The sequence below is a fragment of the Zosterops lateralis genome, assembly GCF_965231275.1.
Source record: "Zosterops lateralis genome assembly, chromosome: 2".
In the NCBI taxonomy this organism is placed as follows: domain Eukaryota; kingdom Metazoa; phylum Chordata; class Aves; order Passeriformes; family Zosteropidae; genus Zosterops; species Zosterops lateralis.
Window position 1 is genome coordinate 17,873,861 of NC_139763.1, and position 24,010 is coordinate 17,897,870.

At 37.0% G+C, this 24,010-nt stretch overlaps 1 protein-coding gene across 4 annotated transcripts in view; it reads left to right on the forward strand.

Moving 5' to 3' along the window:
- Window positions 1–23,999, forward strand: part of AP1S2 (adaptor related protein complex 1 subunit sigma 2) — a 30,868-nt gene extending 6,869 nt beyond the window's left edge. Inside the window, exons 3-6 of one of the 4 annotated variants that reach the window (XM_083884959.1) lie at window positions 1,529–1,637; window positions 2,510–2,647; window positions 10,381–10,474; window positions 22,011–23,999. In XM_083884959.1, the coding sequence (XP_083741085.1) occupies window positions 1,529–1,637; window positions 2,510–2,647; window positions 10,381–10,425 (292 nt within the window). In that variant the 3' untranslated portion in view covers window positions 10,426–10,474; window positions 22,011–23,999. Of the gene's footprint in view, window positions 1–1,528; window positions 1,638–2,509; window positions 2,648–10,380; window positions 10,475–18,307; window positions 21,147–22,010 lie in introns of those variants that run through there. The other 3 variants (XM_083884960.1, XM_083884958.1, XM_083884961.1) reach the window with 3 other exon arrangements.
- Window positions 24,000–24,010: the final 11 nt, after the last annotated feature.

The window sequence follows — 24,010 nt, forward strand, 5'->3', positions numbered from 1 at the left end:
TCCAAACTTTTAAAAATAGTGTAAGTTCCTTATACATATTGCATATTGCAAGCTACTACAATGACTGTAAATGTCCTTGAAAAATTAGTGAGGCATAAACAGAATAATATAAAATCAAAAAAACTGTGCTCAGATAGGACTTCTGATAAATCCCCGTGGTGAAGAGATGAAAGAGAGAATGAAGGTGTCCTTCAATGGAGGTGTCTTCCTCTCTTCGCCCATCATGTTTTGTGGTAGGATAGTATATATAGTATAATTTAAAGATTTTGTATAAAACCTTGTATAAAACCTATTCTGATTAATCTTTCATGCTGAAGCTGTAGCAATTTGATTTGGAGCAGAGAGGGAGAATGGGAGACATTTTCAGATCATTAATGGTACTGGATAGATGTCTGGGAGACAAATTTCAACATAGCTGAAAATACAGCGGGTTTTTTTCAGAACTTCTAGCCAAAAGGCTGTCAAGCCCCAGCTGATAAAATGCGTAATGTTTAAAAGATGCATGGATTTCTCTCTATGGGAACCTATGCACCTTAAACAAGGTATTCATATCTGAATGCCTTCTTTTTCAGTAGGGCTGGCTACTCGGGAGTGCTAAATGCGGACAGTTGTCCCCTCTAAAGAGGCAAACAAAAGCTGTTTCTCGTTCATGTAAATCAGCAGTTAGAACAGGTGGTACTTGAAATCTGGTTTGTGCCATGTGTGCCTGAAAGGCATATGCTTTTGGCATGTTAGAAAAGACTAAGTGGCACTTTCAGCTTTCATTCCTGCTTTTTTTTTTTTTTTTTTTTTTTAATCAGATTTCTTTAAACATAACCTGAACAAATGTATGGTAGAGCAGAAGAATTGGATGGTCTTTTTGTTAAAGTAGAACTTGATCATATTTGAAGTTACGACTTCCCTGTCTTCCAAGATGAAGGTGGATTGCTCAAAACTATTTGATGGCCTCTCATCAGTCAGATGCCAGGACAGTTAGTAGGGTTTGAGTTGTTGACTTAGTAGTAATTGGAGTAGGTGACATTGGTTTTGGTTTTGGGGTTTTTTGAAATTTCTAAATCCTCTATAAAGACCAAACTCTAATTGCTAATTCATTTTATCTTTCTTGAGGCATTTTCTATGGTTTTTAATACCTGTGTATAGCTTACATGATGAAAGTTTAACATTGAATCAGTTAATATACTGGTGTATGGATATTATAGAGAGAAGAGAAAGTATCTAATCTCAGAACTCTTCCATGATACCACAAAATCAGATCTATTTAGTTTTCCAACCACCTCTTTGGCTATTTTAGTTCTGTCAGCTAAAGGATGGCAAAGAGTGAAGTCATGCTTGACTCAGAGATGTACTTCCCTTGTAGATGTGTGTGTCTTCTGGTCTTTCAGCCATTCTTTGGTAGCACTTGGTTGTGATTTGGAGTGCCAATATGCTGAACTGGAGTATGAAGGACTGCTGAGGATGTGATACTCCTCAAGTGCATTCATTCTGCTTATGCTCATACTCTAACATCAGGATTATTTTGTTGTTACAGATATGCAAGCCTCTATTTCTGCTGTGCTATTGAAGATCAGGACAATGAGTTAATAACTCTGGAAATAATTCATCGCTATGTAGAACTTCTTGACAAGTATTTTGGCAGTGTGAGTTAGTTTCTTTATATTTTGTCATTTTTTTTTATGTCCACAGCACTTTTACAAGAACATTACCAACTGGCAATTGAAAAGGTGCATTTAATACATTTTGTGTGGCTTGCTTGGCCAAACTAAAGTAATGGTTGCCCCTATTAAATACAAAATTAAGTTATTGATTTGGAGAAGAACTGTTATTAATCTGATCTTAGTTGCCTGTATTTGCTTCACTTCATAGTAGTCTCAGTTGGGGTCAGATAAAATCTTACTCTCCGCAGGAAACTTTTCTTCTCCCTAGCACTGCTCTCTTGTGAACACTTTTTACATCTGCTTCCAAAGGAGGCAGTTGGTTGTGAAGTGGCAGGAATGGTAAGGAAAGACCAAAGAAACATCTGCTTACCCAGACAACAAACACAAACAGCTGTAGTAATGTACATGAGCAGTCCTAGAAAAACTGCTCATTCTGCCTTCCTTCGTAGTCCTTCTGACTATGAAATGCACAGACTGAACAAGAAATATGAGATATTTGTTTTCATATCTTTCTGTAGGATTGGATGAGCTGCCTTTGCATACTGCAGGCAACAAGAGAACTTTTCTAGGGAATGTTCTCTTGCTTCTTGAAGAGCCTTTTTGTAACAGTGAAAGCTTTTTTCAGAGGTTGCTGTAGCTGTTTTTAACTCAAGCAGAAAATATGATGGGTTTTTCTTTTCCTCCAAGGTGTGATTTTTTATTGTTACCCCAGTCCTTACAAGGTTAGAGCCTTAGGCTAATGTCTTGTTTTGGGAAAGTTTGGTGAAGCTGTGAACAGGTTAAGTTTTGTGAGAGGATGTATCTCAAGTGAGAGTATCCTCCCACTTTGCAATAATGCTTGATGTTCTTTTTAGGTATGTGAACTTGATATCATCTTCAATTTTGAAAAAGCCTATTTCATTCTGGATGAGTTCCTTTTAGGAGGGGAAGTTCAGGAGACTTCCAAGAAAAATGTTCTTAAAGCCATCGAACAAGCAGATCTTTTACAGGAGGTAAGCAAATCCAACTTCTCTGGCCAAAGTGTCAGCATGGTAGGCTGTGACTCAAAAGCCTCCTGTTCCTGTAACCTTCTAGAAGGTATTTTTTAGCATGCTTAGCATGTAGTTTTAGCTAATTGTCCTAAGTGTGCAATAGGATGATGTTAGCTGCTCTTTTTGTTTGGTTTGGCATGTGTACATGTTGTAACCTACTGTGACTTTCTGTTCTGCTAGTAAATGCAAGTGGCTGTTTTGTGTTTATACCTAGATAATTGTAGATCATGCTAATTTAACTTAGTGTTGTTCACGTGTCTTCCATTCCTTCTTTTTATTTATTAACCATTAGTTTTTCTGTCGTATCTGATGCATGTTCACTTCTTTACTGTTTCATTGCTGAAATCCAGAAGTTAGACTCTCTTCTTTGAGACTCGTTCAGGTATAGTTCTAATTAGTTCTTAGACCTGCTTTTCTGCTGTAGGCTGCTTACTGTGGAACATTTCCAAGCTGACAAAGCAGTAATAGTAGTGCCATAGAAATGTAAAGAATAAAGTATAAGAACATTGTTTTGTCACTTTGAATGCTTTTGTTATTTGCTGTTATCACTGAAGAATGATGGATTGCACGCCTACCATATTTTTAAAAAACATTTGATGTGAAGGGACTCAATGGTATAGAAAACCTTAATATAATTTCTCCATTTTTCTCCATCCTATGCTGGTTATTTTGGGTTTGATTTTGTTTTGTTTTTTCTTACTGGACTGTACACTGTTAAGGTCCTTGAATGTCTGAATGGGAACCAAAAATTCTGATGTGCTGGGGGAATCACCAGTCTTGTGTGCAAGTCAGTGGAACATACAGTTTAAGAGGGATGGTTCACCTTTATTTTTTAGTGTGCTGAGGTTTACTGCCCAGATTCCATATAGATCCAAGTTGCTCTATTTTTCCCTCTATGTAAATCTTCAGTTTGTTATTTTCTCTTATGAATTAATTGCTTTATTCTCTTAAAAGCCTTTTGTGTTCCACTTGCTAGTCTTTTGTTGGACATGTTACTAGGATGGGGAAACACATGGTGTTCTTTACCCTGGTAGCTGTTTGTAATCCCTTCAGAGTACAGGCAGATCCACTGCACATTAAAGTTCTTGTTTTGAACAGTCAGCCATTACACACAGATTTGCCACTCTATTTTTCTAGAAAGGAAATATATGCACTTGTTTACTTCTTGTGTTCTGATTCAATTTAAGTCCTTCTTTACTCTTTGTAGGAATTATCTTAATCAGAAGTCCTGTTGGAGTTTACAAAGAGGGGAGAAAAAGAATCTGTTTATTCTCTTAAAATCTTTTGCTATTTATATGAAAACAGATATAACAGATTAGTTATATGTTCCAATTTGTCTCCCACAAGTGCAGTTAATTTTACATAAAGTAGAATAACTGTATTCTTTCTCATTATTACAATTTTTGAACTTTATTTTCACTATTTTTGTGGGGCAGTTCTAAAGAAAAAAATGTATTCTATTTCTAGGAATTCATTACTGTTTTTCTTTCCAAGCAATAAACATTCTTTTTTTACAGAGAATATAATTTCATATTAATATAACTTCAAGTTAAAAATCTTCCGCAAAGGGAAATATCGCTTTTTCAATGTGAGGCTTTACTCTGACTACTCTTCCTTTCCCCATCTTTGGGAGATTTTCAGTTGTCTGATAATTCTGATTAACTTGTAATGTAGCAGTTTATCACGGCACCACTGGAGTCATATGTTGGGCTTCTATGTTTTTCACTCTTAGTTATACTGACTGTTGATTAGGTATAAAACTACTCTCTCTATCTGAATTTTAGTTTATAAGCCCTGTAGAAGTCTGGGTTCATATTTAAATAGAGCTTCCAGTAAATTTTTACTATTTTCTGCAGAAGTTTGGGTTTGTATCAACTCTTGCTATGTAAATACTGGGTTCAGCGAAGAGAGTTGTTAAAATAACAGTTTCTCACATATGGAGATGTTTTTTATACTTTGAGTTAGTATCTGCTTCCCAGAATACTTCAAAACTACCAGCCTGAAACATGGTGTGATTCCAAATGCTGAATATATTTCTAGCAGGGTTGTCATGTGTTTGTTTTTGACCGTGTCAGATTTTAATTATGTGCAACAAAGTGATTTTTATTTGGCCCTGAATACTCATATTGCCAAACATATATATGTATGTAAATATATACGCACACATACGTGTATATATATAGTTGAATACACAATATTATTAATTGAATACACAACGTTATTGATAATGCTACATGCTACATAACTTAAAGGTGAAGAGCTGTACAGAATACTTCTATAGAGCAAAATCATTACAGATACATTAAGTGACTATTTGTGTAATGTTAAGAGGAAATACGCTAAGGCGCAAATTGCTGAGTAGTGAATTAGTTCTTAATAGCCTTGCCTACTTGTATTTTCTGTGGAAGTTTTCCAGGATGTACTTCTATGTCTGAGCACCTACTTCAGTTTGTCATAAAGTTGTTGCTGCTGTGAGGTTCTTCTACTAACTGCTACAGTTGGTGTGACTGAAACCGCCAACTGGTTAAACCTTCACATTCTTGTTAGTTCTTCAGGAATGTACTTAGTTCAAGCAGTCATTCCCTACCGCCTCCCCCATATTTATTGCCACCTGATAACTTATCAGCAGTCAATAGTGGCAGTGGTACCCAGATGAAGGGTAGTAAAAGGTGATTAACTCCAGTGCTCCCATTCTTCCTTGTCACCCTATTGTAGAAATGTTTCTGTTCAAAAGAATGCTGTTACATGTTGCTGATCATTTTATATCTTGTTTGCTAGAGAGATTTTAATACTTAACTAGTGATTACAAAGGCATGCACTGCTGAAAAGGTGGTTTTTGCTTGTGTGAACAGCTCAATTATACTGAAAGAAATTGGTAGATGCAGTGTGTTGTTGCATGAATTAAATAAATACATGTGATGTGTGGAACAGCTAAAAGATAAGCTGTGCATCCTTTTGTGACACTTGGGTTTTTTTAAGGCCTGAAACAACCAATGATAGATGTTTTATGCAAAAGAGAGGTTTTGATTTATCTCAAAAGTTTAGTTGCTCTGAGTTTTATTTGATGGCTTGAGAAATTCTGTATGGTGCTTGAAAGTTTGTGGTCATTTACTGTGCTAAAATCAAGGAGTTAATAATTCTAATACTTAAACTGAGCAGTCATGTATATATTTTAAAGCAAATCTGTACAGATTTGCTCATCTCCATTTGACGTAGGAACAATTTCCTAAACATTGGCTATGGATGAAAATGATTTTTGTTCATTATCCTATGTAAATTTCAGAAAAGTATTTTGGAAGTTATCTCCATTTTGTTCACCACTATGCTTTTGTAGGATTTTTGTGTATTTTTTTAGTATTTGATTGCAGAACACCTAATTACGTAGAAATATATATATTTTTAAGAGGTATCTAAATAAAAAGGCCAATGAGTCTGCTCACATATTACACTTGCTTGTGTTACCACTTCACTAATGATCAAAAACCTAAAAGCTGTGTGAATGTTTTTTGTTTTTTTTTTTTTTTTTCTTATGCTCTTGCAGTTTGGCCTCAGGCAGTATTTACTAGTCCTTCCACATGAAGAATAAGAGATAAGCTATCAATTAACCTTATTTCCTTGGCTGTTTCAAACCCTTGCTTCATCCTATATTCAGAAAGGTGCTGACAGTGTTCATGTTGGCTGACTTGCCTTAGTTGCTTAGGGTTGCTGCATAGATTTAAGTGTTTGGTTTTAGAGTGAGTATCTTTGGGAATTAAACGCTGATGAATTTCCTGCATATGCCATGAGAATTTTCTTATTGGAGATGAAATGTGCTTATTGGAAACCGTAGATTTGAAGGTCTGCATAACAGTAGGTATTAGGTTGTTGAGATATGCCAAAACTCCTTCATTTTGTCATTAACACTGGCAAAAGAAAATTCTTATATTTCAGTCTCCAGTGGGTGGGAGTATAAGGAATTTTGTCTAGTTTAGGAAACAGCCTCTGTAAGCACCTTTTTATTAGCCTTTTCCTGAGAAACTTACCACAATGAATGCAACTGATTCAGTCTTCACTTAATGTTCTTTTTTAAATATGGACTGTTGAAATAGACTGCCTTCCTAAGTTGGCAGTGGCATTATTTGCCTTGGCTGTACCTGTGTTCCCCTGAATGTGAAAGAAGGATGAATAATGGAATCTTCATTATAATGGAGATCCAACTGCCTTGACTGCCATCTGCTCTTCACATATAATTTCCATCTCAGTTTCAGATGGTCAGCTTTGGTTAGTTGGTCACTGCAGTTTTAAGTCATGTATCTGCTTGATTTTAGGCACAGATAATAATCTACAATTGCATTTTAGAAGATATATATATGGGGACCTATGAGAGTTACTGTTAATGAGAAATGATGGATTGTTCATTATTTAGGGATTAGGAAATAGCTATGATTTTTATGGATTTGGAATCCCTCCCAACTCACAGAAGAACAAGTTGTAGTGTTTTGGTAGCTGATGCTTTTGTAAAATGCATTTCAGAACTCAGTCTCTGGAGATGTATTTATAGAAGAAAGGGGTTATATTGCTATTAGAGTGTTTGCCACTCTCCATGATACTCTAAAAGTCATGGCAGTCAGATGCAGTCCCAGGTGACTGGGAAGAGGGAAGCTTTTTACCCATTTTTAAAAAGGGTAGAAAGGAGGACTCTGGAAACTACCAACCTGTCATCCTGGCTGCTGTTTATGCCTGGAAAGATCATGGAACAGATTCTCCTAGGAGCTGTGCTAGGGCATGTGGAGGACAGGGAGGTGATTTGGGACAGCCAGCATGGCTCCACCAAGGGCAAGTCCTGCCAACTCTTCAGCAGTTCCCCATGACATTGTTCTCTCTAAATTCAAGAGGGGTGGGTTTGATGGGTGGGCAGTTACATCCAAAGGATAGTAGTCAATGGCTTGGTGTCCCAATGAATTTCAGTGGTGTTCCTCAGGGTCAGTAATGGGACCAGTGCTATCTAATGTCTTGGTTAATGACATAGAGGGATTGAGTGCACCCACAATAAATTTGCAGATGACACCAGGCTGAATGGTTCAGTTGACACTCATGAAGGATGGGATGCCATCCAGAGGGACCTGGACAAAGCTGGAAACGTGGGCCATTAGGAATCTCACAAAGTTCCACAAGATCAAGTACAAGATGCTGCACCTGAGTTGAGGCAATCCCTGGTATCTGTACAGGCTGGAGGGTGAACAGGTCAAGAGCAGCTGAGAAGGAATTAGGGATGCTGGTGGTTGAGAGGCTGGACACGACCTGATAATGTGTGTTTGCAGCCCAGAAAGCCAGTTCTGCCCAGGGCTGCAGCTGCAGCAGTGTCCCAGCAGGTCAAGGGAGGGGATTCTGCCCTTCCACCCTGCTCTGGTGAGACTCCACCTGGAGTGCTGCCTGCAACTCTTAGGAACAAACCTCTAAAGATTGTGAATTTAATTGTAGCAGACAGCTCTGTAAATTTTGATGTTTCTGGGTTTTTAACAGTTAATTTTAAACTGTTCTTCTTGCACTGTGGAGTTCGCTTTCGTGCAAATACTTAGCAAATCATACTGTCATTTTTAAAGCAATAGGATGTATTCCAGAAAATGAATAGTAGGACCTGCATCTCTTTTCCCCACGTAGTAATGGGGGAAGAGGAGGTTAACACTTGCAGATTTAAATACCTTCTTGAAATACCAGATTTAAATACCTTCTTGAAAAAGTGGCCCTGAGTATCCCGGAAGTTAGCATATCATGCTTTGACCTCCTCCCGTGCTTGGTCTGATTTTTTTTTTTTTTTTTTTTTGGTTGTTGTTTCTTTGTTTAAGTGTGTATGCATGTAAGATGTGACTGACTCTATTACATCAAAGAAATCAAAATTAGAAGATCTTAAGACTCAACAAGCTGAGGAAGGAGTCTTTCATAAAAGTTTTAAATATGCATTCATTAGGCTTTGCAAATTGAAACATCAGAAAGTTTCAATTAAAAATAAGACAAATTAGCATAAGCAGTCCTTGCTGTCTCACTATTCAGTATCCTCTCTGATGTGAATTCTAATACTGATCAGTTTGCAAACTGTGAACTTGATAATTTATTGATGTAAGCAATTATTGTAGAACTGTTGAGGGTATATTAACAATACACTGAACTCTTGGTAGATTTTAATTCTAATAAGTGTGTATTTGTTCTGTGCATTGAACTAATAGATTATTTTCCAGAGACATTCTTCTGTCCTCAGCAGTAGCAGCACTGTCAGGGTGATGCAATGAAAATTTTAGCACTGCTGCATGTGCCATAGCTGTTTTCAGGAGTTTAGTCATGTGCTGTCCATCAATTAACACAGTAAATTCAATGAACAGTTGCAGAAGGCTGCTTGAGAGTTGGGAGTATCTTACCTTCAAAATCAGGTGCTCTTTATGAACACTCACAATTATTTGCGTTTTAATAGAACAAGTTCACTGGATGTGGCAGAATGTTTAAAAGAGCAATGTTAATGCTTTGATCTTGAGCTTGTGAGAAGAAAATTCCATTTATACTGTGATGTCTGAGATGATGTGTCCTGTTGCAGTGCTACTACCCTTTGCTAGCGTTTTCTCTACTTGTGAGATGGTCTTAGAGTGCCAGAAAATATTAGGTGAAAAGAATATGAATGTCCCCAGGAGGCATCCTGTTGTGTTTGGGTTTAGATTTTCATTTCTTTGTGGTCTTCTCTGTGTGTTGTACAGATGTTGGGGCACATTGCTTGTGTGTGTTTTAGGGCTTTTATTTATTTTTAAGGGAGAAGGTATATTTTTTGTTGCCAAGCTGTCTAGCAACGGTAGTACTAGTGATGGATATCAAGATACAATAAGTCTGTATATTAAATTTTATAAAGGCTGAGAATTTTATATTAAAAGGCAAAAAAAAGTTTAAGAAGACCTATTGTTCACAACTCTTTGAGAATTCTGTTTGATCAACAAATGGGTTGATTAAAGTGAAAATATTGAATTTTTTGCACTAAGCAATATGACATGGAAATGACTACTCAGCAAGTAACAATGGTAACTTAATAAATATGAATTTTGAATTAAATTTTTAAAATCACTTCAAGGGTGATAGGTTGAATGAAACTTACTTTTCTTCATGAAACAGGTCTTATTTTAATGTTAATAGTAATACTGTGTGACAGTTAATCACTGAATGAAATATATGTAAATTTGGTATCATCCTATTCTATTACACTCTCAATCTGTTCCAATAATGAACAACTGCTTGTAAGTCTCTTTAAAAAAGTAAAATTTTTGAATTAATATATTCCTTCATGCACAACTGAAACTTTCTAAAGAACTCTCCACAAGTTACTCTTTCAAGGTACCAATATCCTTTACTTGGTTAAGAAATGAAAAATAATCTTCGGAATTTTTTTAATGCATCTACTTTAAATCTTTGAACAGATGTTTTCTATTTGCTTTCTTAACAGTGGACTTTCTGGAAAACCTATTAAAATTGTATTAACCTAAAGAATAACAAAAGCTGAAACAGGTTTAAGTGAAATAACTGAATTTACTTTTGTATATAGTTTAGAATATTTTAAGTCTTATTTTAAATGTAAATAAGTTGTACATAATTTGGGGAGATGTTGGGTTTTTATTTGCTTTTCTTTATTTTAATTTAGTAGTTGATATTACATTTTCACTGCTGCTTGATTTTGTTTGTAGAGCCAGAATGAAGACTGGGGAGGTTTGTCTGAGGATATCTTATGATTAAGAGCAATCTAAGGCATTAGCCCTTTTGACCCCATCTAAATGATTGGTAACTACCGAGTTTACCATTTTGGTGGCATGGATTAAATGGGTGCTATGCAAAGAGTGCTGCACGTGTAATTAAGTCCTTGCAAGGGTAAACAGAAAATGGGTGATGGGCTTAACTTTCTGCAACACTTGCATGATGATCTTTGAAGAGTGCTTTGAGTGTTTCCTTTTATTTTCCTTTTATGTACTAACCGCATCAACTTGAAATGTCTGACTTCTATTGGCTTTCTTTGGTGTTGATAATTCAGTGAGATAATGCAAGTTAGAGAAATGGATACCAAAGCTAATAACTAAACAGATGTTTGGCTTTGTTTACTTACAATCAGCCCATATAAACATGTATTTATTGGAAAATGAGCTGTTTACATCTGCTATGCAAAGAAAATGGGCCCTAAAAAGACTGAGTGCTGCTGCAATTGACTGTATATCAAAATGCCGGATGCTGCATGACAGAACAAAGCTTATTTGCATATATAGTGCATTGCAACATATTTTTGTCCAAAGCATAAGTGGAATACGTTGTGGCAGTCCAACTAATAAAGGTAAGATTTTAATTTGCATAAAGCAAGTTTAAAACATACATGAAAATTATTTGCTGGAGAAAACTTAATTAGTCTGCTGCTTACTTGATATAGTGATAAACAAGTAGTTCAGTAAACAAATTGGCTTTTGTAACGTGGAACTGTGGTAATAGATCTAATTTCATATGCAGCTTTATAAATATCAGGATTTAGTTTCCAGATAAAAGAAAATAATTATAGTAGGCAAAAATATTTGTAACATGTTCAAAACCAAATTCACAGTTGGTGTATGGGTCTTTTTACCATTTCAGAGTTTCCTAGTATATGATACATCTGTTGATCTGTGTTGGGAAGAGAGGAGCAGCCAATAATCTGCTTGCATATTAGACCTGAAGAATTAGGGCAGCCAACAAGTCATTTGTTGAAAACAATTTTTTTATGATCTTGGACATAAACTACTGTAAGAAAAACCTAAGTGCTCAAGCTCGATACTTTTCACATTCTCCCCTCCCCCAATTTTATTGCTTTTTCTGTGCTCTTCATGATAACAAGTTTATGTGCAAAGAGTGTGATTCGCATGGTGAGGTTAGAATTGAAACTGTGCCTGTTGAACTTTTCTTGAAATTTGAACTTAAAAAAGCTACCTATATTGTTCAGGACCTATGCTATGAACAAAGCTTAGGAGTCCTAATTTGATGATGTTGTTGTTTGTGTCTCAGATGGCTACAGAGACCAATTCTGGCAGCTACAAGCTCAGGCTTAGGTAATTCTGCGTAACTCCAATTTACTTGCCTACAGTATGTCTCTGGGTGAATTCTGTGTATGGACATAGCTTTAGTTGAAGAAATATGCTTTGTCCCCATTAAATTAAACACAGTGGCATTGTCTGATGCCTATGGAATGCTACTTCTTGGCCTGTACTGTTCCCTGGAAGGAGTGAAGGAATAGTTGCTGTGTTCAGACCCTAATTTACAACGTTGTCATGGTTCCTCAAAAAATAGAGAAATAGAAATGGCAGCTGCTGGGCTGAGTGGAGAGAGACAAGATAGATGGTTGCATGTAATAAGAGATGGGGAATAGTTTGCCTGCAGGAGATGGGAATAGTTTACCTGCCTAAGGAGCTGCAGATTGTATATAAGAATGAGGATCATCTGGGTTAAAGAAAGATCTCCTGAGGTAAAGGAGGTTGCCTTCGGGCAAGGGGAGGAGTTTGACTCATAGCTTTAGTGTTTGGATTAACCTGATGTTTAACTAATTGGTTATACAACCTTAAATTACTTTAATCCCTGTTACTCTTCGAGGCATAACCAAGCTCAGAATGGGTAGAACTTGTTTTTTTTGTTGGCTGTTTTAGAGAGATTTTCTTGTAAACTAGGATGCTGAGTACTACATGTTCCACGTGGCAGTTGAAATAAGCCACATATTCAGAACTAGTCAGTTCCATAGAGAATGTGGTGAAATTTATGGTAAGCCTTGCATAACACTGAACCCAGGTGAAATCTTTATGTACATTCAAATTGTACTGTACAGAAATTCTTCTTTCTACTGTGAGTGTTTTACAGTGGTAAAGACATGACCTTGACTCAGGACACAGTTTGCTCATCACCCAAACTCATGCTGACAGTGACTTTTGTTGAAGAGGCTGGATCCATTCCTGCTGCCACCTTTGTGTTGTGCTGGTCCACTTGCCCTGTGGTTGTGGGGCTCCTAGCTTGTTAGCCAAAGCTTGAGCTCATGCAGGGCTAGCATGAGGGAAGTGCCAGGAGGAACAAAGCAGTGATGTTGAAAAGGGAAGTAAAAAGCAGCTGCTTTTGGCAAGCCACGACTTCTGCTAAAGCTGATAGTGCAGCTTAAATTGCATCCTATTTTTAAAAAAATCACTGTATCTAAGTGCTTTAAAAAGCCGGTGTTCCACACATCTTGTCCTGACTCACTGTCTGCTGTGAACCCCCAAGTCAGCTTGCATAGGTAGGTTCTAATTTACTTGTCATATGCTGCACCCCTGCTGTCGGCCTGAGTCATAGGAGTGTAGCAAGGAGCTTCAGCAGCAGTACTGACTTTCAGAGTTTTCAGCTGTCTTTTTTCTTCATTTTTCTTTTGTGCCAGAAAAACTATACAACCATTCTAGAACTGGATTTCAGATCCATTTAAACTGATCCAATTCAAATTGCTCATTTTTAAAAACCTATAGTCAGCAGCTTTTCTTTTCCATGTTTACAACTTGTGCCTGCAAACATTTGTCCAAACAATTGCAAGAACGCAAAGCGCTGCAGGACCAGGAAAGAAGGGAGATGCTTAAATGCCATTGCCATGGAGGCTGAATAATATTGGAAGTGACATGGCTTGTTGCAGCAGTATATTCTGGTCATCCCTTCAAAGGTAACAGCTCTGCAGTTTAAGAAATGTTATGTGAAGGAGAATAAGCGATGCAAACCTGTATCTGCAGTGCTGGAAGAAAACATTAATGAATCCTTATGTGCATAGTTGGCAGTTTGCCAAACATACAGACACTGTCGGATTATCTGATGGGGAACTCAGTGATTTTTAATAATTTTGGCTGTAACTTCACAATACAAAGTATTCAGCTGTAATGTGTGCTTAAAGCATTTGTGTTTTTGTGGTGGTGAGGTGGAGCCTCTGATGGATTCTTAGGACCATCCCTACTGCTGAAGGCTGGGCTCTGGATTGTTCCTGGCTCACTGCATAGCAACTGATTGGCACATGTGAAGCAGAGCCTCCCAGAGCGATTATCACCTCTGAGCTGGCAGATCAGAACAGCAGCTAAGAGGGAGAGGCACCTACTATTATCCGGTTATAGTACACAAAGCTTCAGCTGATCTTTGCACTGCCTTTGGGAGAGAGACAGGCAGCCACTGCTGTCCTACCCTTCTGCTCTGGGCTGTTGAGGCGATGTTTAGAGCCGAAGTCTCTGCATATGCTCCTATGTTCTGGTGAATAACATTTGCAGGATAATTTGTTGTTTCATGCTCTAGTTGAGAATTCTGTTGACCAGTTTGCATCGATCTTCAAGACTTTTTGTTTGTTTTCTCTACACAGAAAGCTGCAGAGAAGATCTTGACTAGGAGCTGGCATTGATGAACCATTCTTCTTTTTATTTGTTTGCTTGTAGTTTATTTTTTTGGTTTTTTTTGTTCTTTTTTTGTAAAAGCATTATACTTAATACTTGTCTTTGAAGATGTTCAGGACTTCCTAAGTGTTTCTAGGTTCTCTGAGAAAACACTTGGCTCTTCTTTGAAAGTACAAATAGAATTTTGTAATAATATTTCCCTAGTGGGAAATACCAAGGCCAGGCTAGGTGGGCCCTGAGCAGCCTGGTCTATTGGAATGTGTCTCTGCCCATGGCACAAGGGTTGGAACTAAAGGATCTAACATATCCCTTCCAACCCAAACCCATCTATCTAAAAGACGTTTCTGAACAGTTAGCTAACCAAAGATTGGGGAGCAGTTACTCTCCTGTTTTGAAATCCTTGAAAAGGCAAGTGAACAGCAGCAATTTCCTAAAGCAGCTGTTCTTAGGAAATATTTCCTCATAATGATTCAGAAGTAGAGTGTAAAAGTAATTGCTTTTAAAGCATTGCTGAGGAAGTGCTTGTTACATGTGAATCTCTTTGTACTGCAAAAACTTTGTGTCTAAACAGAAACCCTTATTGTCTACTCTTGATGTCCCCAGACCCTGGTTCTGTAGAATTCTTCCCAAACTTGTGTCCATGGACCCACATCTTGTCTGTTGTTCAGATTAGGATTTTGTTAGATGCTGAGTTAAAAAGCCACATCTTTATCAAAAGGTGGCAGTTGTAACTTTTGTGTGCAGTTTAAGATGGCTTGCCTTCACAGACTTTGTGCTGGTTTTGATAGAAAAGAAGTTAAAGTAATAACCTAAGCAAACTTTCCCTGAAAAAAAAGTCATGCCAAGTATTGATGAAGTCTGTGTCACTGTCATTAGATGTCATCAGTAAAATGGCAGCCCTGCAACATACTGAACTTGAGACAGCTTGGCATAGACATAAATAATTTCTTTTCTCTCTCTTGCCTGAGGAAATAACACACTTTTCTTGTCCACTACAGACAAAAATTACTTTAAATTGCAGCAAGAAAATAATTCAAGGTAGATGTTAGGCAAATTTTCCAGTGGGGATGATATATGGAAATGTAGCATTTAAGTAGATTGCCTGGGGCACAATAAAAAGGCATCACTGGATGCCTTTAATAGATGAAATATCTCACAGGAAAGTTATAGGTATGCTGTTTGGGTTAAATGAAGTCCCTTCTAATTTTATTTTGGTTATGATTTTTAATTAGTTTAGGTCATGACAGTGTTGGCTGAGAAAATGTCAGTTGGGTTGGACTGGCTAAATAGTTCTGTTTACTCAGATCAACTCTACCATTTTTCTAATTTAAAAAATCTCCAATTACTCAGGCTGACAATCTCAGAGAGTATTATTAGCTTTTTAAAATGAGTTGTAAACACAGATGTCGTTTTGAAAAAGATTAATTCTAGTAGCGTTAAAATATAGCAATTCCACAATGTGCAGCTTGTGTTGTAAAGCTATTACTTTTCTGGCAATACTAGGATCTAAGACCTGTGTGTTAAAGTCAGATAAATGGTTTACATCCAAAGTTTTAAGTGATGATTTTTCAGAGGTGGTATTTCATGTTAGTTTGCCCTTAAATTGTGCTGTAAGGATACCATTGCCTCTTCCCTAGCTTCTAGATCAACTAATTTATAAAATCAGTAGATCAAGATCGTTATTTTAGACAACACCTGAGCTTGTGAAGCATGTCCTTGAGGTCTGCCCATGCCCACCAAAGGTCGTGATATATATTGATTGTGGAATTTGACAACTGTCCCTTCCCCATATTGTCTTTTCTGGTATTCAGACCAGCAGGCCAACTGCTCTGGAGACAGTGTAGTGGGGAACACAAAAAAAAAAGTCAATTGTAGTTGAAATTTGTGAGATGCTGTAGTTCTGTGATGGCAAACAATTGGTCAAAACTTAATTTTCGTTTTGGTTGTTTGTCAGGCTGCCCACAGTGCCAGGCCCTCCATGTGGGATAGTCCTGGACGTCCTTGGTGGGGTTCAGAGGCCTTACTGGAACACCACTGTTTTCCTTCTCAATATTGCTGTGTTATCACTTTGTATCTCCATTTCTATTGTCTTCCATTTAATCCTTTAGTTTCACCTGTACAAAGTCAATTTATTGCTAGTCTAGTTGCAAGTGGTGTTTACATGTTCTTTAAACTAAAAAGCCACCAGGAGTGAAATTACCACTTTCTTCCTATTGTTACCTGACAATCTATCTTATTTTATCAATAAACCATAAGTTTCTGTGAAGATGAGGCACTAATCCCACAACAGTAATGGGAGTCAGTCATCTAATTTTGTGTACTATGATTTTAACATCAAAGACAGTGAATTCCTCAAGGTATAAACCATTGAAAATACAAACAGGGTGGAGACTGTGTGGGACCGTGCAGGTTGGGAAAGTACATGAAATGAGCACTTCCATGGCCTTATTTGTTAATGTTTACTGTTAAAGGGGACATGGTCAGTTTCCAGGCCAAAGAGGGTGCTTAAGAATGTGTACACATAGAGTCCTTGAATACAACAGTGAGTTGCAGTCAGCTTGATAAGGCTGCCAGAAAATGAGCTGCTCTCAGTCTTCTTTCTGTCCAGAGAGCTAATGTAAAATTAAGGAGAAATCTATTAGGAGATTTGACAGGCATTTCAATGGAAGACACCAGTTTTGATGGGTCCACATTTCCAATTGTGAACATGGAAACACATGAGGTTTTTTTCCCAAGGAAAGGGGGAATCACGTGTATGCATATATTTCCCAGATAAAAATTGGGCATTTTGGATTATTAGATTATTAGAGTATGCCTTCAGTTCTTTAGTTCAGTCTTTCAGTTCTCTTCATGAACAGTCAACAGTGTAATTAAAGCAGAAGTTTTCCCTAGGGACCTTTTTGGGAATATTTGTCTCTGGAGGCTCCAAGAATTCTAAAGTTAGTACTTTGTTCTTTTTAGTCAAAACCCCTACTCCCTAATAACATACACTTAACATCATGCAATGCCTTTTCCAGCTAGGAATGTGCCTCAGTGTTTTGTTTTTAATGTCAACTGATGCTTTATGCCATGCAAGAGGTGTTAAGTATTGGAATTCACATTTGTAATTCCTTGTTATATACCAAATTCTTTTGAATCCAAAAATTATAGCATGCATCATATAACTTATTTGTAACTGTGACAGAGTTATATAGGCACTATTATTATTTTGTGAAGTACTGGATTTGTAGTTAGCTCGTTCAGAATAATTTAAACTACCGTGATATGATCTTCAGATTACTGATACTTAAAACATTATAAAAACTGTACAGCTTCTAGAATATTTTTGTTGTTCTATTTTTGTAATTTGAGACTGGAATTTAAAAACATGCCAGCTTGGACATGCAAATAAACTGAGATGGAACAGAGGAGAGAGTTTTAGAAGTCCGTGGGAACTCTGTCAGTTCTGTTTTAAAACTTCTGTCATTCTGAGAAGTGGGATACTAAAATAGATTGAAGATTGTAATCAGTACAGGATCAAAGATGGAAACTGACATGCAGAGAGTTGAGTTTTGTTTTTGTCCCAGAAAAAGTTCACTCGGCATATATGGGGCTGATGCTCCTAAATTGCTGTTACTCCATTATTAAAATTGAGTGTTGCTTTCTTTCTAGCTCGTCTTTCAGCAAATTGAATACTGACGTTCATGCCAATCATACAAAGTGTATTGAGTTCAGCAGCATAATCCTAGAGCAAAGAAAACTTTGCCTACTTTGAGAGGTGTATCAGAGGCCTCCATTTTTCTAAACAGACCCTCTTTCTATGAAGTGTAGTTTTTGTCACCAGTAATGCCATCACTGTACTACCCTGGCCCACTGCCTGTCTCTAACAGAAGCCAACAGTTGATGCCTGATCTAGAGACAAGGAAATAGATAGGGTGGTCCATCTCTGGAGCTTCAAACTGGTTTTGGCTAAGAAGAAACTCTGAGCTTATGTAATAAAGTATTTATGATGTGAAGTTTTTCTGTCCATTGTTGGACGCAGCATGCAAGTATGGGGGCGGGTAAAAGGATGATTCTCCCCACTATCCTTAGCCCCTGGAAATCTAGAGTAGTCAAAAATAAAATATTGTATTTCTGTATCAAATGTCCCTTTAATGTCAGAGATACAGTAGAGAGATATTTTTGTTTTCTTGCATATCTGTCCACCTTTCTATTATGTATAAGAATATGTACGTTTCTTTTGTAGCCACGCCATGAATACTTTAATGTACCAGTGTACTAAATGGCTTCATTCATCATGCATGCAGAATTTCAGAGGAGATAGACCTGTGACTTACTCATGACAGAACATTATCATCAGCTTGCTGAATCCAGTCATCCTGAATCTAATAGAATGCCACAACCATTCTCTGCTGTTGTACTTTCCTCTTCCCCCTCTGTTTTACAGTGTTGTCTCTTCACATGTCTCATTTCAACAAAACTTGTGCTTGTTGGCATATGGTTTAACTTTTTTATTGTGTGTAAGCTTGAAGTCTTATGCTTAAAAGTTCTGTAGCTAAACATCTATATACTGCAACACCTATACTGTAACATTACTGAACCCACATTTATCTTTTAAATAGGTTGTGGTGGTATTCAAACATATGCTTAAAGTCTGCAGATGAAGTTAAGACTTACAGAGAAAGTAGTGAAGGAGAAGTATCATGTGAAATGTGTATATACACAAGTATCAAATGATGCTGGATGAAATCCTACGTAGACCATGCATCTTAATTAAAGGTGCAAATAACACTATCCCTTTCTGAAGACTGGCACAATACTGTGACTGACCTTACAAAAAGGAGGGAGGCAGAATTGATTAGGTCAAAGAGAATGATGGGTAAACCTGAAATTAAAACATTTGTATTTAAATGTGCAGAACGCTCTTGTGAGTAATTTAACAGTTACTGCCACTGAAAGAGAGAACAGTATCATTGCTTTACAAATAAATAATGGACTCACAGAATCATTAAGGTTGGAAAAGACCTCTAAGCTTATTGAATCCAACCATGAATGGTTAGGGTTGGAAAGATCTAAGTCCATTAACATTATATTTGCAATATGCCTTCTTAAATTGGTATTTCCAGTTTTTAAATGACGACTGCCTTCTGTATTGGAGAACTGCCACAAGGGTGAATGTAAGTACATTCAGTTGAAAAGTGGGCAGAGTGAGAGGGCATGCAATGCATCCTGTTTCTAACCTAAAACCTGTACTGATTGTGAAAATTGTTTCCATGAATTATCAAGGAGGCAGTTACTAAAATGAACCACAAACAAGCTAGTTCCATGCACTATATGTGGTAATGCACTACCTTCCAAATGTTAAACTGACATAAAAATGGCAGATTTAGAGGATTAGACAAAAGATTTGGATTGGATTTGCAGCATTCTGAAATCTTAGAAAAGAAGATCATAGGAGTGGTTTTCCATTTCCAAGTTTGCCTTTTTTCTGTAAGCCATTAACAATGTGTTTGGATGTCTGGTTAATGCTGCTTTAGCCTGCGTTATTTCATGCCTGTTGGCTTAAAATGCTGTGCATTGAGCTGTAATGAGATGCTGTTCTTGTTATCTGTATACAGCTGCTTGCTTCTAAATGACTAGGTAATGAATTAGCTTTTCTGGCATGTTTGAAATAAAGTATTGCATGCACTTTCGTCTCATGTGAATGACTTTTTTCCTCATCTTTGTTCTGATATTTCAAATTTGTGTTGTTTGCCTTGGGTGATTCTGAGCTGCAGGTAGAATGTAATACTGCAGAATGTTTTACATAAGAATTGGATAAAATGTTTGACACTTAGTAAAACAAATAATGTGAACAAAACATAATATAATTCATTCTATTTGTTTCTTAAAAGTAATAATTAATGAAGTTATTCCCCTAGCAAAAGACATTAGCCTTTAGGTGTTCCTTGAGATTATATTGTTGATGAGCACATAAGAAGGCACATCTGTCTCCAGGTTACTGCTTTTCTAATAAAAATTAAAATATATCTGAGTTCTATGGGTGATGTATCTGTAGACAGATAGCTCACGTCCTTGAAATAGTTTGCTTTTAATGGTTAGCCAATGACTTTGATTTACTTGAAGAAATTTAGTGTTTAAGTATATGCCTGTTGAAAATCATCTCAGTCTTTGAATTGGCAGTGACAACAACAATACTAAACTGTTCTAAAAAACAGTAGCAGCACTGCTCTGTATTTCTTCATAGCTATAAAGAACTTTGTTTTCAGGTAACTTTGTAAATATCCTGTTGCACTCCAGAGTAACTCTTAAGTGCCCACTGCTGTCTAATCAATTTAAAACTTAAAAGTAAATTTATTTCAAATATTTTGAAGATCCTGAAATGCTTGAGAAGTTGTATTCTTGTAGCAAGCTCTTGAGTTCTGGTGCCATAGTTCGTTAACACTGTAAGATTTCTTGCCTTAACTTGGTGGATAGGGGAGGTGTGTGTCTTCTAAAAATGAATGCAACAAAGTAATCTGGGAGTATAATACAAAAAGTTATATTAAAAATGCTACAAAGTAATTTCTTCAGTCAGTGCCTCCTTTTGGGGATTTGTTAAAATACAAATGTAAATCTTTAATCCTGCCATCCTGTCTGGCTTTGTCAAGGTCACTGCAGTTCTATAAATATTGCATCAGTGAGGGAAAAAAACCAAGCCAACACTACATCTTTAATACACCAAGTATCTAGTTTTCAGATTTAACTTGCCTTTCTATTGCAATTTTTTAGTTACTGCTGGATTTTAGAAGCCATCTCAAAATGCTGAGATGGCCTGTTCCAAGCTCTGACTTTTGAATGAAGTTGCCTTAAAGTATTATAGCTTGTTCTTTCACTGCTGGATGATAGTAAACTTCATAATTTTATGCCACATAGTCAAGGTTGATAGAGACAATGTTCTGATGTTATTTGCAAGGTTTGAGGCACTTTAATTTGTATTTTACCAACGTTATTTTTCTACTAAATATTTGCTATGCAGTTGAAAAATAATTGGTTGGCTGCCTTAACTGTTATCTGCCTTTTTTTTTCTTCTGCATGACATGTCTTGTTTTAGGATGCTAAAGTAAGTTTATTCATACTCTTGATATTAAAGCTTTTGTTTTGATATGGACACAGTATCCCCTTTTATTTTACAATGCCATTGTTAATAGTTACGGAAAAGCTCAGCCTAATGTTTCTAGTTTAAACCATTCTTTTTCAGATGCTATGGAAGTAATGAATACAAAACTGATGATAATTCTTTGTAATTTGGTATCAAACAACTTTCTATGAATCAAAGGAAATCTTTCTGAGATTAGAATTAACCTAAAACTTCGTGCCTGGTGTGGAATAATAAAATTCCTGTCCTGAAAACTCCTCCCTCTTTGAAAGGGATCAATTTGACACCAGGCGTACCAAGGTACCTTGATCTGGATTTATGAATTAAGCATGGGATCACCGATTGAAAAAACCAATCAAACCAAAACTCTTTTATAAAGATCTTAAGGGATACTGTATCTTATTTGAATCAGTAGTTTCATTCACCTATTTATTTGTTATTGCCGAACAGCTTTTTGAGACCCTTGTAACAATTCACCACAAAATTCACTGACTCCATTGCAAGATCCCTCCCCAGTTCCTATCTCTGTTACTCGGTTGTGATTTGTTCCCTGCTGGTACATCTTAATTGTTTTACTTTTATTATGCTTAAGGGCAATAAAATCTACCAGCTATCCCTATGAACCATGGCAATCTAATTAACAGCTCTGTGAAAAGTGCAACTAATACCATGTTTGCAAACTGCAGTGCTTCCATGTTTTCATGTCTTTTCAACTTTCTTTTTCAATTCAGCATCTTCCATACTAACTCATGTACAGTGCCGCTGTAGAAACAGTGTTCATTTACTACTGTCTCAAATTTTCCCTCCGTAGGAAGCAGAGACCCCACGTAGTGTACTTGAAGAAATTGGATTGACATAAATCTTCTCTTCAGCTGATGCCATCTCAGTGTTTCATACTGTAAATGTTCACTGCCTTCATTGTAATGTTTAGCTAATGGTGTAAGATGCTGTTTGTCAGTATTACTGTTTTGCTAAGCTGCTTCATTCAGGCCTACAATACTTTTTTTTTTTTAAGGGAACAAGAAACCTAAGTTCAAAATTTATAAATGAAAGGGAATTAGATTTAAATTGACTCCATGTTTCCCTTCACTGCATTTATAGGAAAATTGCATTTGACTTCGATAAGTCTACTTTTTTATAAGTGAACTTGACTTCAGGAAATAAATGTTTCATTATGACATAAGCATAGCCTACCTAAATGAAAAGAAACTACATGGACAACTCCAAATCAGAAATGTTATAGTGTAGAATTGTGTTTATGCAACCAAAGAATTTGTTCATCTGCGTTTTAGTCACCACTTGTGATTATTCTGCTTATTTCAGTTGTTGCATAAAGATTGGAAATAATCTGTTTACTACTGAATTTGTCATGATACCAAAGAATCCTGCCAAGATCTGCATATCAAACTGGTAAAAAACTGTTAAGGTGATAACTGCTTTTTTAAAGAAAACTGATCGACTCACTAGACATGAAGGTGTAGCTACCTTGAGCAAAACTGTGCAAGTTACTATACTCCAAAGGGAATGTGTGTAGGAGAAAAGGAAAACCAATCCAGACTAAGGAAACTGTTTTTTAGGTCTGATATTAGCTTGCTTTGACCATGAACACAAGAAAGGAGGTCAGCTTTCTAACGGAACAGGGAGATGCATAATGAAAACTGAATATTTTCCAAGATGGGAAAGAAGAAGCTTTACAGAAGGGACCTTTTATTATTTTCTTTTCAAAGTCTGCCAATTAATTTGTATTTATTGGTGTTTTTCTAGTTATACTTTATTGGGTGGTGTATAGGTACCTTTAGAACACACTAAGTGTCAAAGTAATTTAACTGCTTTTCTTGATCAACACGTTAAACATGTGACACATCCCTTACAATACTCCTGCCTGGTGTACCGTTGAACCAACTAATTTGCAGTGAGAGCTCTTAAACATTAGATTTGTATAGTATATTCACTACAAATCATGTAAACTGATATCCAGTAGTATTTTGACACTTGGAGCAGACTCTCAGTAATTACGAACTGAGCCTGTTTCACTTGCAGAAATGTGATCCATGTGTGGTTTTGAGGAGACAGTGGGAGTCTGCACCTGGGAGTAGCCAAGTTCTGTTGTCTGTCCCCATGGATGGGGGTCATCCCTCCCTCTCCACCCAGACACCTTCCCCTAGGAGTGTTGGCTCGTTCCACCTGAGTAGTGCCATGTTTTCACAAAGCTGAGGTGTGGCAGTGCTGCTGGCAGCAGCACTTCTGTGGCCAGCTGGAGAGTGGGTTCAGAAGTACCCAGCCAAAGGAAAAGTGCAGCGTTGGCACTTGGAAGGCCCTGATCAGACCCAGCATCGATCGATACTTGAGGCAATAGAACGGCCAGCCAGGGCCAGGCTGAGTGTGCCACTCCTGTGGCTCTACCAGGGTGGTGCCTGGGAACTCAAGCCATTAGAACTTGTCCATGGATTCCTGTTCCAGGATGTACACACAGATTCCGGATGACCAGAGACTGTTTTTGTCACAGGGCAATTCCCCAGTGCACAGTGGGCAGGGATAGATGAGGGTAGAGGGGTAGCAAAATACACCCTGTGTATGAGATTGAAATGGTAAAATGGATTTAAGTCAAATCAGAAACAATTTTATATGTATTAAACACATGTTTTTAAAGTTTACACTGTCACTTGTATGTGCTTGGCTGGATTAAGCTTCGTTGTGATTGTGACAAACTGTTTGACCTCTGTCTATCACATTGGTTTAGTTGTAATAAATGTCCATTTTTACACCATTGCTGTGTTTATATGTAATTAGTGCCTGTATTCACAGAGGAAA